Source organism: Anoplolepis gracilipes, chromosome 1 (genome assembly GCF_047496725.1).
Source record: "Anoplolepis gracilipes chromosome 1, ASM4749672v1, whole genome shotgun sequence".
Classification (NCBI taxonomy): Eukaryota; Metazoa; Arthropoda; class Insecta; order Hymenoptera; family Formicidae; genus Anoplolepis; species Anoplolepis gracilipes.
Genome location: NC_132970.1, coordinates 24,250,227 through 24,265,155, shown reverse-complemented (window position 1 = coordinate 24,265,155; position 14,929 = coordinate 24,250,227). Strand labels below are relative to the sequence as shown.

General features: G+C 30.9%; 1 protein-coding gene across 10 annotated transcripts; it reads right to left on the bottom strand.

The window, feature by feature from the left end:
• Positions 1-3,199: 3,199 nt before the first annotated feature.
• On the bottom strand, positions 3,200-12,355 carry LOC140664061 (armadillo). Of its 10 annotated transcripts, none has more exons than XR_012046391.1 (11): positions 11,062-11,307; positions 9,852-9,917; positions 9,534-9,764; positions 8,653-9,447; positions 8,314-8,582; positions 7,882-8,223; positions 7,385-7,558; positions 6,736-7,038; positions 5,575-5,686; positions 4,780-4,845; positions 3,539-3,674 (listed from the first exon to the last, which is right to left on the bottom strand). XR_012046391.1 is itself a non-coding variant. In XM_072888798.1 (10 exons), the coding sequence occupies exons 2-10, from the start codon at positions 9,886-9,888 to the stop codon at positions 3,490-3,492; spliced, it is 2,448 nt and encodes an 815-aa protein (XP_072744899.1). In that variant the 5' UTR covers positions 9,889-9,917; positions 12,265-12,355; the 3' UTR covers positions 3,200-3,489. The 10 variants fall into 10 exon arrangements, 8 of the variants coding, with proteins under 8 accessions (XP_072744899.1, XP_072744925.1, XP_072744909.1 ...); XR_012046392.1 differs by having other exon boundaries at positions 5,575-5,671; XM_072888798.1 differs by lacking the exons at positions 4,780-4,845; positions 11,062-11,307 and adding an exon at positions 12,265-12,355 and having other exon boundaries at positions 3,200-3,674.
• Positions 12,356-14,929: the final 2,574 nt, after the last annotated feature.

Genomic DNA, 14,929 nt, shown 5'->3' with positions numbered 1-14,929 from the left:
CAAAATTTTAAGAATCCAATATCACACACCAAAATACTAAATTTTACTGGATTTTGAATAAAACTCATTGTTCAGGTATTTTTCGAATCGCTTATTACGAATTTAAAGTTGAAATTTTCAAATTCAAGATGTGAAATTTAATATAGCGAGCAAAATAAATTAAAAACAACTGATGAAAAGTACCTATGGAAATAACTGATATTTCAAATCACTGATTATAGAAAACGTTATATTTTGGTCCGCTATATTTGATTCGTCATAGAAAAATTAATAACTTGTATAATAATATGTTTATCACTAGAATAAATATTATCGAATAATGTACAATGATATGAAAGGATAATTTGTTTTATTATATTTCAAAAATATATTTTTAAGTTTTTTCTATTATGGCTAATTTTTAACATCTATTTCATCAACGCATAATCTAAAACAAAAATATACATATTAATTTCAATGTGCTAAAATTAAAATTTCTCTTGTTAGTCTCTTGAAATATAACAACTAGTGTTAAAAAAAAAACTGTTGCTGAAAATATTAAATCGAAAGTGTTTTTGTTAAATAAGAGTGGTTATTTTTACAAGTAAAATGAATATTGTTTGTTTAAAATTTAATTTCTGTTTTAAAATATTTCTTATATAAAAAAACATGTAAAAATATATATAAGTATAAAGTTTTGGACCGAAATAAAGAGTTTTTATATATTATATTTATGTTTAATAAATTAATTTTATATTCTCCCTCTCTCTCTCTCTCTCTCCCTCTCTCTCTCTCTCTCTCTCTCTCTCTCTCTCTCTCTCTCTCTCTCTCTCTCTCTCTCATTTGTAGACATATCTCTCAATTGCTAACTCCATTACAGAGATCTGTATACTGCTAATGAAATACAAGGATGTAAGTATACTTGAAAATAGAAAGTATGATAAATTGTTGAAATGAAAAATATAATAATGAAAATTACATTTGAGACTGTGATATAACTTTATTCTTTAAAAAAAATCTCCAAATAATTGAGAAATATTGCACATGAATTTACAGCAATGTAAATGTACCTGTATATTACATAAAATGATTTTCATTTACATATGTATATATTTTACACAATAATTTTTACTTGTCCTAATGTTAGAGTATCCTAATATTAAAATATATTCAATTGTTAGAGTTATTATAATGTTGCAAATTGTGATGACGTCTATAGTAAAATGTATATATTTTGTTTTTGTACGGATAACATTTTTTACAAAACTATCAATTCGCATTATCCGCAGTTATGAATATTTTGTATACATATAATAATAGAATATAAAAGATTTAAAAAAATCGAACCCTACTCAAAAACTATAAGGTTATTTTATTAAACCACAATTATATTTCAATAACAAAAAAATGTGACGAGAAAGCGATTAAAAGATGCTAAAAGAACATGACATTATAATAGAGCAAATTATTTTTCTATTTTTAAATTTATATATATACACCTCAGAGTCTTAATCTTCAAGTTCAATAAATTATCTTTTTGCTTTCTTGCCACATTAACAAAGTTTTTATTCTTCAAAAAGAAAAAAACAAAAAGATATTTTGTATAGAATTTTATATATCTCATTTTATTCAAAAAATTCCACATTAATCAGTCTTCTCTTTATGCAAAACACTATTTTCATTTAAACACCGTTCTCGACGACACCTGTCCGGAAATAGTCGCTTGGATGAACAGACTAATTTTTAATGCGTCTTTCGCATTCAAAGAGACAACTCAAGACATGTTTCTCTCTTCTTGTGTTGCGTTAAGAAACAACCGTTAACGTAAAATACAAGCCTTTAAAGTGAGTAGTTACATAAATGTATACTGTACACATGTATACTGTAGTGACATAAATGTATATACTATGAGAGAGTCGACTATGTGCGATTGATGACATGACTTTGCTCGCTCAACACCCTTCTCCAATTAAAATAACAGAAAACGAGGAATGATGTCCTCGTGACAAATTGTGCGTGTCTAATATCGTGTGCCTTTGAGAAATACTCAACGCTCACCGAATCTAACAAGTGAAAGTCTCTCACTATATATTATTATTTGTATATGTTTCGTTATTTACAAAATAAATTAATAACAATTTGCTTTATAAATTAGTATTCATTGTCTTTTCTTGAAATAAATTAAGAAATTTATTATTTAAAATACCTAGTTTTTAAAATCTGTTGATTCTTCCGTAATAATCTATAATAAAAAAGAGATGATGAAAACTCGTGAAACATGTTCAAGTAAAATTCCGAGATTTATATTATTATTATTGCACTTTTTCCGTGCATCTAATTAACGTTCGATAACGGTGGAAAATGAATGTTCAATTGTTGACGAGTTCAGTTTAGACGTTGACAATTTGTTCACAGTTCAGTGATACTCCATATTATCGTAAGCGGGGATATATTATTTATTAACCCCGCTATTGATAATAATAATATATATTGATACTACGAATAATACATCAATATTAAGAACATATCAATATTAAGAACTGTACTAATTTAATATTATATTGTTAAATTGTAGATCATTGATTGGTGATCAATGATGTCGAATACACTTTAGCCAAGTTTTATGTACAAAGCAATGACAGATGCAGCAATTTGTAATAATTATTTGTGATAGATAAATATTTTACACATTTTATTTAATTTAGGAAAAGTATTATGGAATTGTAATAGTTATTATAATAAGATAATAATTTATATTTGTTTAAACACATTTCATGCATTTTTATCATTTTTTATATTATGAACAGCACAGCGCGCGTATAGTACACAATTTGCATATAGTTACTTACGACTTAATCTTTTCAATTTATTAAATAAAAAAAAAAAAAAACAACCTATATATTTAAAATTACTTTAATTACTGTTTTATTATATATATATATATATATAATTTTTTTTTCTTATTTTATTATAGTACAAAAGTTATTTTTAAACACACTTAGGTATATGTAAGAATATATTGTGTATGCGTAAAGCGCACGCTGTTGAACGTTACAAAGTTATGAAAAATTTTACGAGTTTATTATTATGTATTATTTAAATTTAAGAGAAAGAAAATAATTTAAGAGAAAAAAAGTAAATAATTCTCCTAGTTTCCAAAATCGTTACACGCACATGTTCAAGAGGATTTAACTATTATTCTAAAAAATAATTAATCATATATCTTAAGTGATCTTTATTTTTATATAATAATACAATAAGGAGTGCATTTTGTTTAATCAGTTTATTTGTACGGACAATTAAACGATACATATGTGTACGTACTACATGAGTTTTTCTTAATTCTAATACATCGATATAATGTTTATATACTCGTGAATGATCATATTAGGCGATTACAGATAGATACAGGATATGGATTAGCGAATGTTTCACTTTCCGTTCGACGAAACGGACGTGGACTACGTGGATGTGGATCAGAGAATGCGACTGCATCAGAATGGCATGGAGTTAAAGATCGGTATCATACCAGGCCGCAACCTGGTTGTTATCTTGGGGCGGTGCAGGGAGCTCTTCCAAATGATCGAAACTCAAATCACCCTCGTGCGCCACGTCCATGGTGTCCATCGCACCATACGTCGATCCACCACCTATCTCCAATCCTTGCATTGAGTCTATTGGTATCTGGTCATAACCTGTTGTATGAAAAAAAATATCTTGTTTTTTAAAGATTCTATGATTTATTGCTTTCATGCAATTACATCGATAAAAATTACACTGCACACAAAGTGCAGAACTTTTATTAATCAGTGAAACATAATAATTCGGCAAGTGTTTTATAATTTTTTTTAATATTACGAGATATATACATAGTTTGCTATGTGTCCTAAAAATGATTACATCTCCTTTTTGTATGACTATCTTATATAGTTAATTAATAATTTTTATATGATTATAATTCACATATAATTATATAATACTAATATATGTATATATCATATTTGATGGTATTATTCATCGATTTATATATGACATATTCTTTTTTATCATAAATCTGCTGTGTGCCAAGCTATAGAAGAAAAGTTATTTAGTGATTAAAGCTGCTTATTAATAATATTAAATAGACATACACATACATACACAATACACATTAAAAAAATATATATACCTATATATATTAAAAATATTTTTAAAAAGTAATTATTAATCTTAAATTCTCTTTAATTTCATTTACAATTTACATAATAAAGAAACAAACAATATAATAATTAATATTGAAGCTTAATTATATGCTACTGTAAAGATAAAACAAATTAAAAGTGTTATATTATTAACATTTTTAAGAAATTAGGCAAAAAGTATTATATTATTATACTAATATTTTTCAAAAAATTAATAAATATTTGTAATAGTTTTTTTAAAGAACAAACACTGCATTAAGTAATTTTTATTTAATTACTTACAAATATCATTTTCCTACATGTATGACTCCCCCACTATAAAGTGCATATTACAACAAAGAAAAATAGTAAAAGAATAAATAATAAATAAATATGTGTATATATATATATATATATATATATATATATATATATATATTATATATATATGCAAAAAAACATAAAAATTCCTGTAAAAATATTACAATACTCTACACATACATTAAATGACGCGTTTGTAATTACGAATGAGAAAAGATGATTGCAATATAACATTAAACATGCAGTCAAAATCGATTATCGAAGATGTCAAACAACTAGATAATGAAAACAAGAACAATACATAAAGACCAAATGTCACCTATGTTACTGCGAGAGATACTGTTGATAGCCTGTATTTTAATTTAAGAGTCCATGGGTTAAGCTGCTGTTAAAATAACATACAATTAAATGCATTATTTTATATTAGAAGTAACACTGAGGATAATAGTAAACTATTTAATAATCCTTCGCGTATTTTTAAAATGCAAGACATAGAGAATTGGACAGCATTATTACATACAAAATTATTTCGCTATATTATATGCCGGTCGTACACAATTTATTACAATTATACATATACATGTATATATTGTTGCGCCTCTTGTGTCTCATCCTTGCGTAGAAGCTATCTTTGACGGGTATATTTGATATTCACTGTACTCTCCGAGGGATTATCTCCGAACTCCGAACGTATTATTAAAGGGGTTGTTAATCAATAAGTGGACATCTTGTGAAGAGTCACCATCTTGTCGAGTCTCGCGACTGCTGTCATACCATGTGGACACATTTTTCCGACGACTACAATTGTTACAATATTTCTCTGGTCTATATTCTTAATTCTTTATTAAAGTTATACCGAATTTTTTTTTTTTAAACGACACTATATACTTTTCGGCAGGAGTGCTTGTGAGCGAGTGACAATGGTGCGAGGACAAACAGCGAGACCGAGATCGACTCGCAAACGCAACAATATATAAATACATTTATGAAAGCAGAACGAGATTTGTTTTTATATATACACATTTAAAATTCTGTCTACTTTCAATCGAGTAATAAATCGATTATTCGAAAAGAGCATATTCGATAAACGAGATGGATAATACTTATAAATTACCTTGCGGCTGATAACCCCGACCGCCATGGCTGCTGTGTACACTAGGAGGTCCTTGGCCATACATACCATCATAGCCTTGATCAGGGCCAAGCATGTCCTGAAGAGTAGGTAGCTTAGATCAACACAAAGCATATCTTCTAAGAAAAGCGTGTCATGACACCTCGAAATACGGTCAGATATGCGCTATAGTAAGCAAGTCGTATGGTAATAATAACGACTAAGAGAGAGAATAATATAATGATACAAAAAAAATTTTTAACATTTGTAAAAGGGACAAAATGCATTCCATGCACATAATAATCTTGCAAACTATGAATTAGAATTCTAAAGTGTCTGAGTGCATTTTGTGATTTATTAGGTACGATCATAGGTATTGCTTCTTCTTTAATCTTTCCACTTTTGATATAAAGATGTCTAAATAACGTTAAACTTTGGACATTAACTATATATTATAAAGCTTAAGCATAAAATTAATATGTTAAAGAGCATGCTTTTTTTGCTTGAAAAAAGCATATATTTCAAAACTGTTCGTAAAATGAATTTATAACTTATTAAGCAATAATGTAAAATAATGTAAAATTAGTCTTAACACATTATATCATATATATATCTACCATTTTCGCAAATATAATAATAAAAAGTCCAAAGCATAAAAATTAAGAGGTAGTTAGAACCTAATTATAGCATGTGAATGAGTATTGCACTATATGTCTTAATGGTGGTAAATTCAGATTCATAGATAATGTAAATGATGTTGTAAATATTACTTATAAACAGCTGTGCTCGGAATCAATCTTACAAAGGAAAACCTTTTATATATATAAATACCTGAATGTTATTAACTAGAGAGAGAGAGAGAAAGAGAGACAGGGATGTCTTTAAGAACAATAAAAACTATTATCATAACGTGGCAATTTACCAAACAATATGTAACCACCTAAAAGTGTTTAACATGCTATGATATAATGTATTTCTGTTTATATCATATTACAAACCTGACGAGTCCTGGCAAATACTTGAAAACAATTGTAAAAGACAAAATCTGCTTCTATATATACATATATAAAACTAAAGCTATGTTACATAGTGTTTGCAAGTAAATCTATTTTGCCACGACACGAATAATTTTACGTGCATTACTGCATCCATTTTTTACGATACCTGGAGATCTGGAGCCATGCTGAAGTCAGTATTGTTCCATAAGTTTGTGTCTTCGCGGAATAAAGAATTCGTCAGTTCCATGGAAAGTCGTTTTTTGTACTCTTGGGGCTTATCTTCGCTCATACGAAACAATACTGCTGCTGCATAAGTGGCAACACCTTCATTTCTGGAGTGAAGTAGTTCTGTCAGTGGGGCAGTAGCACCCTCTTGTTCTATTATCTCGGCACCTTCTTTGTCAGCTGCTAGTTCGCAAAGTACACCGGCTGCCACGCGTTGAATGTTTTCAATCTCATTAAATAATAACTGTATGAAAAACAAAGTAAAACTATATTAAAATTTGTCAAGAGAAAAAAATAATAGATATAGAATTCTCCTATGTCTCCTTCACTAGTCTTGATCTTCTATTATTTTGTAAGTAAAAATCACTTCTTTAGCCACACATTTGCTATGTATTACGTAATCATGTGTAGAATAGAGAAGCGAGTGAAAGATACAGAACACAACACGACATTCATTCTGTGTATGTGACACAGTAAAACAGATTGAGAATTAAGAATAAGAGAATTTTGACAACTCAAAAAGAGGAGAGTTTGAGTTTGTATTTAAAAGAAAATGTAATAAATTCTCTCATAAAAGTAGCAATACATACTTGTACGAAAATTGGAATCACGTTTTGTGAGCGAATTATCGCCCTATTGTGAGACTCTCTTGCTAGAATATGAAGTGCTCCTACTGAGCCTTCCACTATCTCCTCCATACGTACTCCATCTGCATATGCGCCTGGTGTCTGTTGGCTTCCAGTACTAGCAACAGATGAACGCTGCTACAAATAAAAAAAAAAAAAAAAAAAACAATTACTACATATGCTAAATTATAATAAATTATTATTTTATTCATTAATAGAAAAAAATCTGAAAAGAATCTCTTTTATGTAATAGTATGAAAAAACAGTAACAAAGAAAATATAAATTGAATGAACTGAAATACATAACACAAATAATATTCATAAGCACACACAAATTCATTCTATTTCAATAAAAAGTCGCACAATATATATAATAAATGCTAGTATAAAAAATATCAAGTATATAAATAATGTTATTCTTATTCTATATATAACAAAAATTTGTCATGTGAATAACTTACTCTTTGTGTGTCGTTAAATGCACGCATCAATAGTCTTACAAGATGATGTATCGCACCATGATCGCGTAACGGACTGTGATTTGCAGGACAAAGAGCCAAATTTCGAATTAATCCAATAACCGCTTTCACCAACGGCCAGCGCGACGGTGGGTGAAGTAATTTGACTATAACTTGAATACCGTAATTCAATCGAACCGAGTTTTGTGCCATTTCCGCTTCATTGTGACGCGATGTCAAATGACGTAAAGCGCATACAGCCGGTTCAGTTATCTCTTCTCGATCGCCAGCATTGATAATTGTACGAACGAGAGCATCGACACCACCGTAATTACACACTGCAACCTGAAGAAGAAATTAAAAGATTCTTTATCCGCATGCCAGAAGATTTTATAAAAATCGCTCGCAGAAACATCTTTTTTTATTTTGACATACTTTATTACGCTGATTATTGCAAGTCAAGTTTGATAAAATGCCAGCCGCACAAGTAACAACGTTCACATCCGTTGATCCAAGCACAAGAACGAGACTTTGTAATAAGTTATCAAGTCCGTCAACCTTTGTGCCAGCATCTGATAAATTACGTAAAGTCCATAAACAATTCTGCACTAATCTTTGACTCGGATTTGCAAGATGCATAGCAAGCGCCTGCATGCCACCTGCTTCTACGATCGCAGGCTTGTTACTCGGACATACAGACAATACTGTAAGCAAAATAAATCATTAATTAATAAATGATATAATTCAACAAAATTATTAAAATTGATAATTTACCTTTTAATACCCTTGAAGTAGTCCATAACAGTTTTTCATATTCATAAGCGCGCATGATACGCACAAGTTCTATTGGACCTTGCGAAGCAAGAATTATTAATTTGCTCTCCTGATTTCCGTATGCTAGAATTTGCAAACAATCAGTAACAATAGCCAAAAATTTGACATTGTTCCGTTGCAATAAAGCAACCATTTTCTGTAAACCACCGGCTAGACGTACGGCCATCTTGGAGCCATCCTGATGAAGCAATAAATTATGGAGAGTTGTAATCGCATAAAAAAGAACAGATTCTACTGGAGAACTCAGCAGTTTCACAAGCGCAGGAATCCCACCGCTCTTGAAAATCGCCAGCAAACCTTGTCTGTGATGTGATAAATTGTGCAAGGTACCGACTGCAGCCTTTGTCGATTCCAAATCGTCGCTATTAGAAATAGCACGCACTAAGGCAGCCACCATTTGCGAGCTGTTCATGATGGCATGACGAGAAGCTTCTTTTTTAGATAACTGATGTACCATCATAGCTGCTTGAGAAACAACTACCTGATCCTCATCATTTAAAAGCTTAATTAACTCGGGAATAGCGCGTGTAGCGAGATCAGCATCATCTTGATAATTAATCAAATTGACGACAGCATGCTTCAGCATTTGACTCGGTTCAGCCAATCTTTGTACAGCGGTAGGCTGTGCTGGATCAAACTGTGTAGAAGGTATCTCTACACCTTCCTCTAATGTTTCAGGAAACATAGCAGCGCGCACACGCTGCGATCGAGTATGACTCAATTGTTGGTTCATTTCTGAAAGATCAATGCTTAATCGTAATATATATTTCATTTTAAGATGAGTAATAGTCTAATTTACAAAAATGAAAATATAAATTCACCATCAACTTGATCCTGTGTGAAACCTTGCGCAAATCCTTGGTCCAGATCAAACATCAATTGATCTCCTTCCATTTCTTCATCTTCTTTGCCAGACAGAGATGGTGCCTGAGTAACGGCACCAGAATGGATGCCTGAATCATTCATGTAGGAATTTTGCTGCCACATCAATGTCTGTTCTTTTGCAGAGCCCATAGGCAAATCGCCCGGGCCCTGATAATTTCCTTGAGACACTGAAATCCAAACAAATGTAATGTAAATAACTAATTAATTTTGCATATCTAATGTGACAGATTGAATCGCATAACTGATTGACTTACTTGGTCGAGACTGATTTGATGACATCGGATAACTCATGTCTCCAAGATATAAAATTATCTCTGCGTCTGCAATGAGTGAAATAAAATTCTAAAAATTTCCAACACACTATTCTATAATATAATCCACTGATCTCAAGATTTTAGTAGATATTTGCATTGAGTTATGCAATAGAAAATGCTTGCAAGAATGCAAAAAGACGCTAGCGCGAGGCAACGCTCTCATCAATCGAGGTGAGACCGAGTCGTATACAATTGCCGACTTGAAAATGAATACGTCACTCGAGATCTTTGTGAAGCATTAAAAATAAAAACGCCTTAAAATTCGCTTAAAGTTCGCACACCTTTCTTAAATATACTAGCGCGTGTCGATAGCGTCCGTGACAATATATGACGCGACACTACGCTGGGTCAGTGAATTCCGTTCCGACGAGATGTTCCAGAGTGGAATGTGGGCGCGATCGAAGAATCTCTCTCTCTCTCTCTCTCTTTCTACCCTCCCTTTCTACCCTCCCTCTCTATCTCGCTCTCGCTCTCATGTCAGCCTCAGACTCGTGGGTGCTGCCGACTGCGATCGAATATGCGTCCTGCCGTCACACTCATCGGGTGTAGCCGCAAAATATGGGATCGCGATGGAATGCAGAAAGGATGATACACGCGCATATATCAGGACTTCGAATATACAATGTACCTTACTTTCTGACAATCGACAAGATCGTGAGAGAATAGCAGCGCAGCGAGGAAGGGAAAGGCAATTGATGTATGTGTGCGTGCGTGTGAGAGAAAGAGAGAAGGAAGAGAAAGAAAAGAGAGAGAGAGAGAGAGAGAGAGAGAAAGAAGGAAGAGAGGGAGAGGGAGAGGGGAAAGAGAAAGAAAGAGAGAGAGAGAGAGAGAGAAAGTGGCTGAAAAGGATGTAATCTCGAAGAAAAAAAAAAGGCTTCAACAAAAACGCAGAATATAAAGCGAAAAACATCAAGCAAGTATTTCGTCAGACAAAAAAGAATGCATCTCGTAGAGTATTAGTCGATACCGATGCGCATGTTCGTATCTAGTGATCGACTCAGAATCAAGTTCGAACCGATAATTCTTTCGACACTCACATGTCACTCTTGCGTCTAGCACAAATTTTATCTCTATGTATCAAAAACAAATACATTCAATATAAACACACTTTATGCTCCTGAACGGGTTTCAATTTCGTGCAACAACTTACTGTACTACGATGATATGATTCAGCGGCTCGTCCAAGGTGTACAAATTCTCTCTTGAAAAAGTGGGCAGTGTTGTTCTCAGAGACGCTCTTCCTCGCGCATGCGCGGATTAATGACAGTAAAATTCAGGGATGGATGTATGCATGCGGCAAATGAGCGCGAAATCTTAATATTTTTAATACTATTCATATAATTCAATCAAAAAAGTAATATATATTCCAAATCCCAAAAAAAATTTATAATATTTGATGTTTCCTTTCATTAATTTCCAAAGTATTTCTAAAAAATAGAGGATTTTTACAAGAACGCCCTTTTTCTTATAAATTTGCTACTTCAATGAGGTCACGTTCAACACGCATGCGTAAAGAAAAGCGTCTGTGAGAACAACACTGAAAGAGGGAGGCAGTTCTAACGCCATCTGTCCTCGGACTCGGATATGAACAAACTAAAATCAGTCACGTGACAAGAAGTTGACGCCATTGAAAGCTACGTGCGCATGTTCGTATATTCTATATATAGTTTGTGTGGTATATCTGTCGAGTGTACTTTTATATTCCTGTTATTCCATAATTAATGTCATAATAATGTAGCAGGCTGAAAATTATGGGAAATGTGTCATTTTTCTCACATAAATAAACAAGTAAAAAAATGAGATATACAAAGAATTACATAACCAATAAGTTAAGAATCATTTATATCCTGCTACTAGAAAAATATAAATTTTTTTTAAAAACATAAATAACACAATAATAATGAACTATAGGCAACCAACTATACCAAACGATATCGGAATTTATGCACCTTGAACTCGAGTTATTTGCAAATCTATTTCAGCGTACGCAACATCACTATATATTTAACTTGTTAGCACTTCAACTAACACTCGATTTGCAATAGTAACTTAACATTTTTTTATTAGATTTTTGCGCTAAAGAACACAATACTACAACGATATAACCCACCAAAAGACTCTAAGCTCCAACAAAAATTTTCTTCTTTATTCCGTCCTATTCAGGAACACAGTATCACGATTTCCAACGTATTTCACAATTCTACACTACTTTTGCTTGCGATCTTTTATTTCTTAAATTTTCTTGAAATTTAATCTTGTTACCCTCTAGACATTTTCAATCTTTTATTAAGCTTAAAAATCCGATGATATTCATTTCGAGATATATAAGAATCAAATAAGTGGCTAAACTCACAATCAAAACCTGCCGACTGTCAGTCAGTCGTCAGTCACGACTCACGAAACCACACACGTTACCCCACTAATGGTTTTACTCCAACTAAAGATGGTGGAAAGTGACGCGCAATAAAGCGACGCGGACGCCACCTGTCATTTGCGTCCATCCAAAATTACAATAGAAATTGCAATGAATGGCTAGTACTGTGTTAAGAAAATTTGTAGAATGAAAGGACAGCAAAGACTATTTCTTTTTTTACCTACTTATTTTCTGATTAATCAACGATTTTTTATCTTTCTTAATCTTTTCTATTTTCGACTTTTTCTATTCAATAATAAAGCAAGATACAGATGGTCCCTGCTGCCCTCTCACTCTACGTTATTTTTCCCATTTAACTAGTGATTCCAATATAGGATAGAATTCTTGCAATAAAACTATAGAGAGCTTATACTAACGAAGGCCTTGGCGCGTGGAAGAAGGATCGACAGAAAGAGCAGAAAACATTAATGATAACCAACCACAGACCTAAGCCGCTTTCATAATCCATTTTTATATACTTAAAATCATCTTGAATCTAGTTTTAGGTGTCGTTTTAAGATTTTATATATATTGTATATATATGTATATATATATATATATATATATATATATATATATATATATATATATATATATAGAGAGAGAGAGAGAGAGAGAGAAAGAGAGAGCTCACTCTCTTGCTACACACGCGCGTGTGGGAGCACACACACAAAACACACACACATACACATACATAGGGTGATTCATATAAAACGACCGAGGAAAATATTTGAAAAAGTTCAGAAGATATATATAAAAAAATTTTTTTTATACAAAAAATATTTGATACGAGGGAGAACATCGTATGAGAGAAATTATTTTTTTGTAGATGGACGCATTAAGGAGATTTCAAGGTCAACTTAATATTTTTAAATGATACTGATTTTTTTTATATAAATCAATTCTTTTTAATATTCTGTGTAAATGGTTTAAGGATATATTGGCAAAAATCGAAAAATTTACAAGATGTTTTATACTTTAATTTGACACAACTTTATATCAATTATGAAATATCTAATAAAATATTCATATTTTTCGTCTAATCTTAATGCTTTTTTTACTGAATAATGAGAGGACTGAATTGATGTAAAGAAAACATATAGTTGTCTTCAAAGTTGTCAACAAAGAAAAAATATGTGACTTTCTGTTGCATATGTATTTTTTCTTAAAAACAACTATGTGTTTTCTTTATATTAATTGATTTTTCTCATTATTCTGCGCATAAAAATATGAAGCAAGATAATCGAAAAATGAATATTTTCCAAACTATTACGTAGTTTATGTAAAATTGTCAAATTAATGTATAAAATATCTTTAAACTATTAAATTGGCTATTGTATCCTTATAATTTTTTTTTACACAAAATATTACGAGGAATCGATTTATATAAAAAATTAGGGTAGTTCCATTTAAAAACCCTAGAATGATCTTCATTTAATCTTGACAATTCCACGTAAAGTTAAACTAATGGCAGCATTTTAGTCTTCCTTCGAGCCAAACAACTTTTGTTTGAAATATTTTTGTCTGCTGTGAGCTCAGTTTTCGAAATATTCAATTGATCTGGTTTGTTAAGCTTAATATGCATATAATATGTATATCTTTTTATACATGTGCTTTTTCATACGTATGCATACGCATATTACATATACATACATATATCCTCATTAATTTGGTATGTATATATAAATTGATATAGATAATGTAGATTTTTTTGTTTCCCATAGTATATGACATTATTATATTTTATCAAAAAATAAGATAATAGAGATAAAATCTTTACGTGTAAAATAAGTAACATGTGTATAATGAAAATTTTCTTTAAAATACTAGATCTTTTACTAGTTAATTAATAAATTTAAAGTACAGTCGGACCTCTTATCCTACGACCCTCTTATCCTACGACAAAAAATCCTCTCATGCTCGCAAAAGGGGAATTATACCCCCACTCTCAAATTTTTGTCGTAGGATCAGAGGTTTAAGGGAAAGATTCCGGACCGAAAATGTCGTAGGATAAGAGGTCCGACTGTAGTTATATTTGAAAAGTTAAAAGTAATTAGGACATTTTTATAAAAATAAAATTATTCTTTAATAGTTGAATCTTTTTTTATCATAATAAACTGCAATTATTAACGCTTTTGCTGTAATTAAATTATAATAACGATTTAATAATTTTCAATATTTTTGAGAATTTTGCGCGCGAATAAGGATTAAACGTGATTATTTTTTACATAACATTTATGTTCTCGATAAATTTGTATGTCATCACAATGTTCTCAATACATCAACACAGAAAATATTCATTTATGCGATAATACAAATTAAAATTAAATAAATGCAAAAAATCAGATTAACTCTTTGCTGACGATTATGTTATGATCGCTTTATCGGAGTATCTTATTACATCGAAGAAATATTATACAGAAGAACAAAAAAGTCATAAAACACAAGCTAAAAGAACATATAAACAAACATAGACACATTCCCTTTATCATGAAATTGTAGAAGTGAACGCTTACAAATGCATATATGTACGTGTTTATTTTAAACTATTATACATATATATATATATATATATATATATATATATATATATATATATATATAT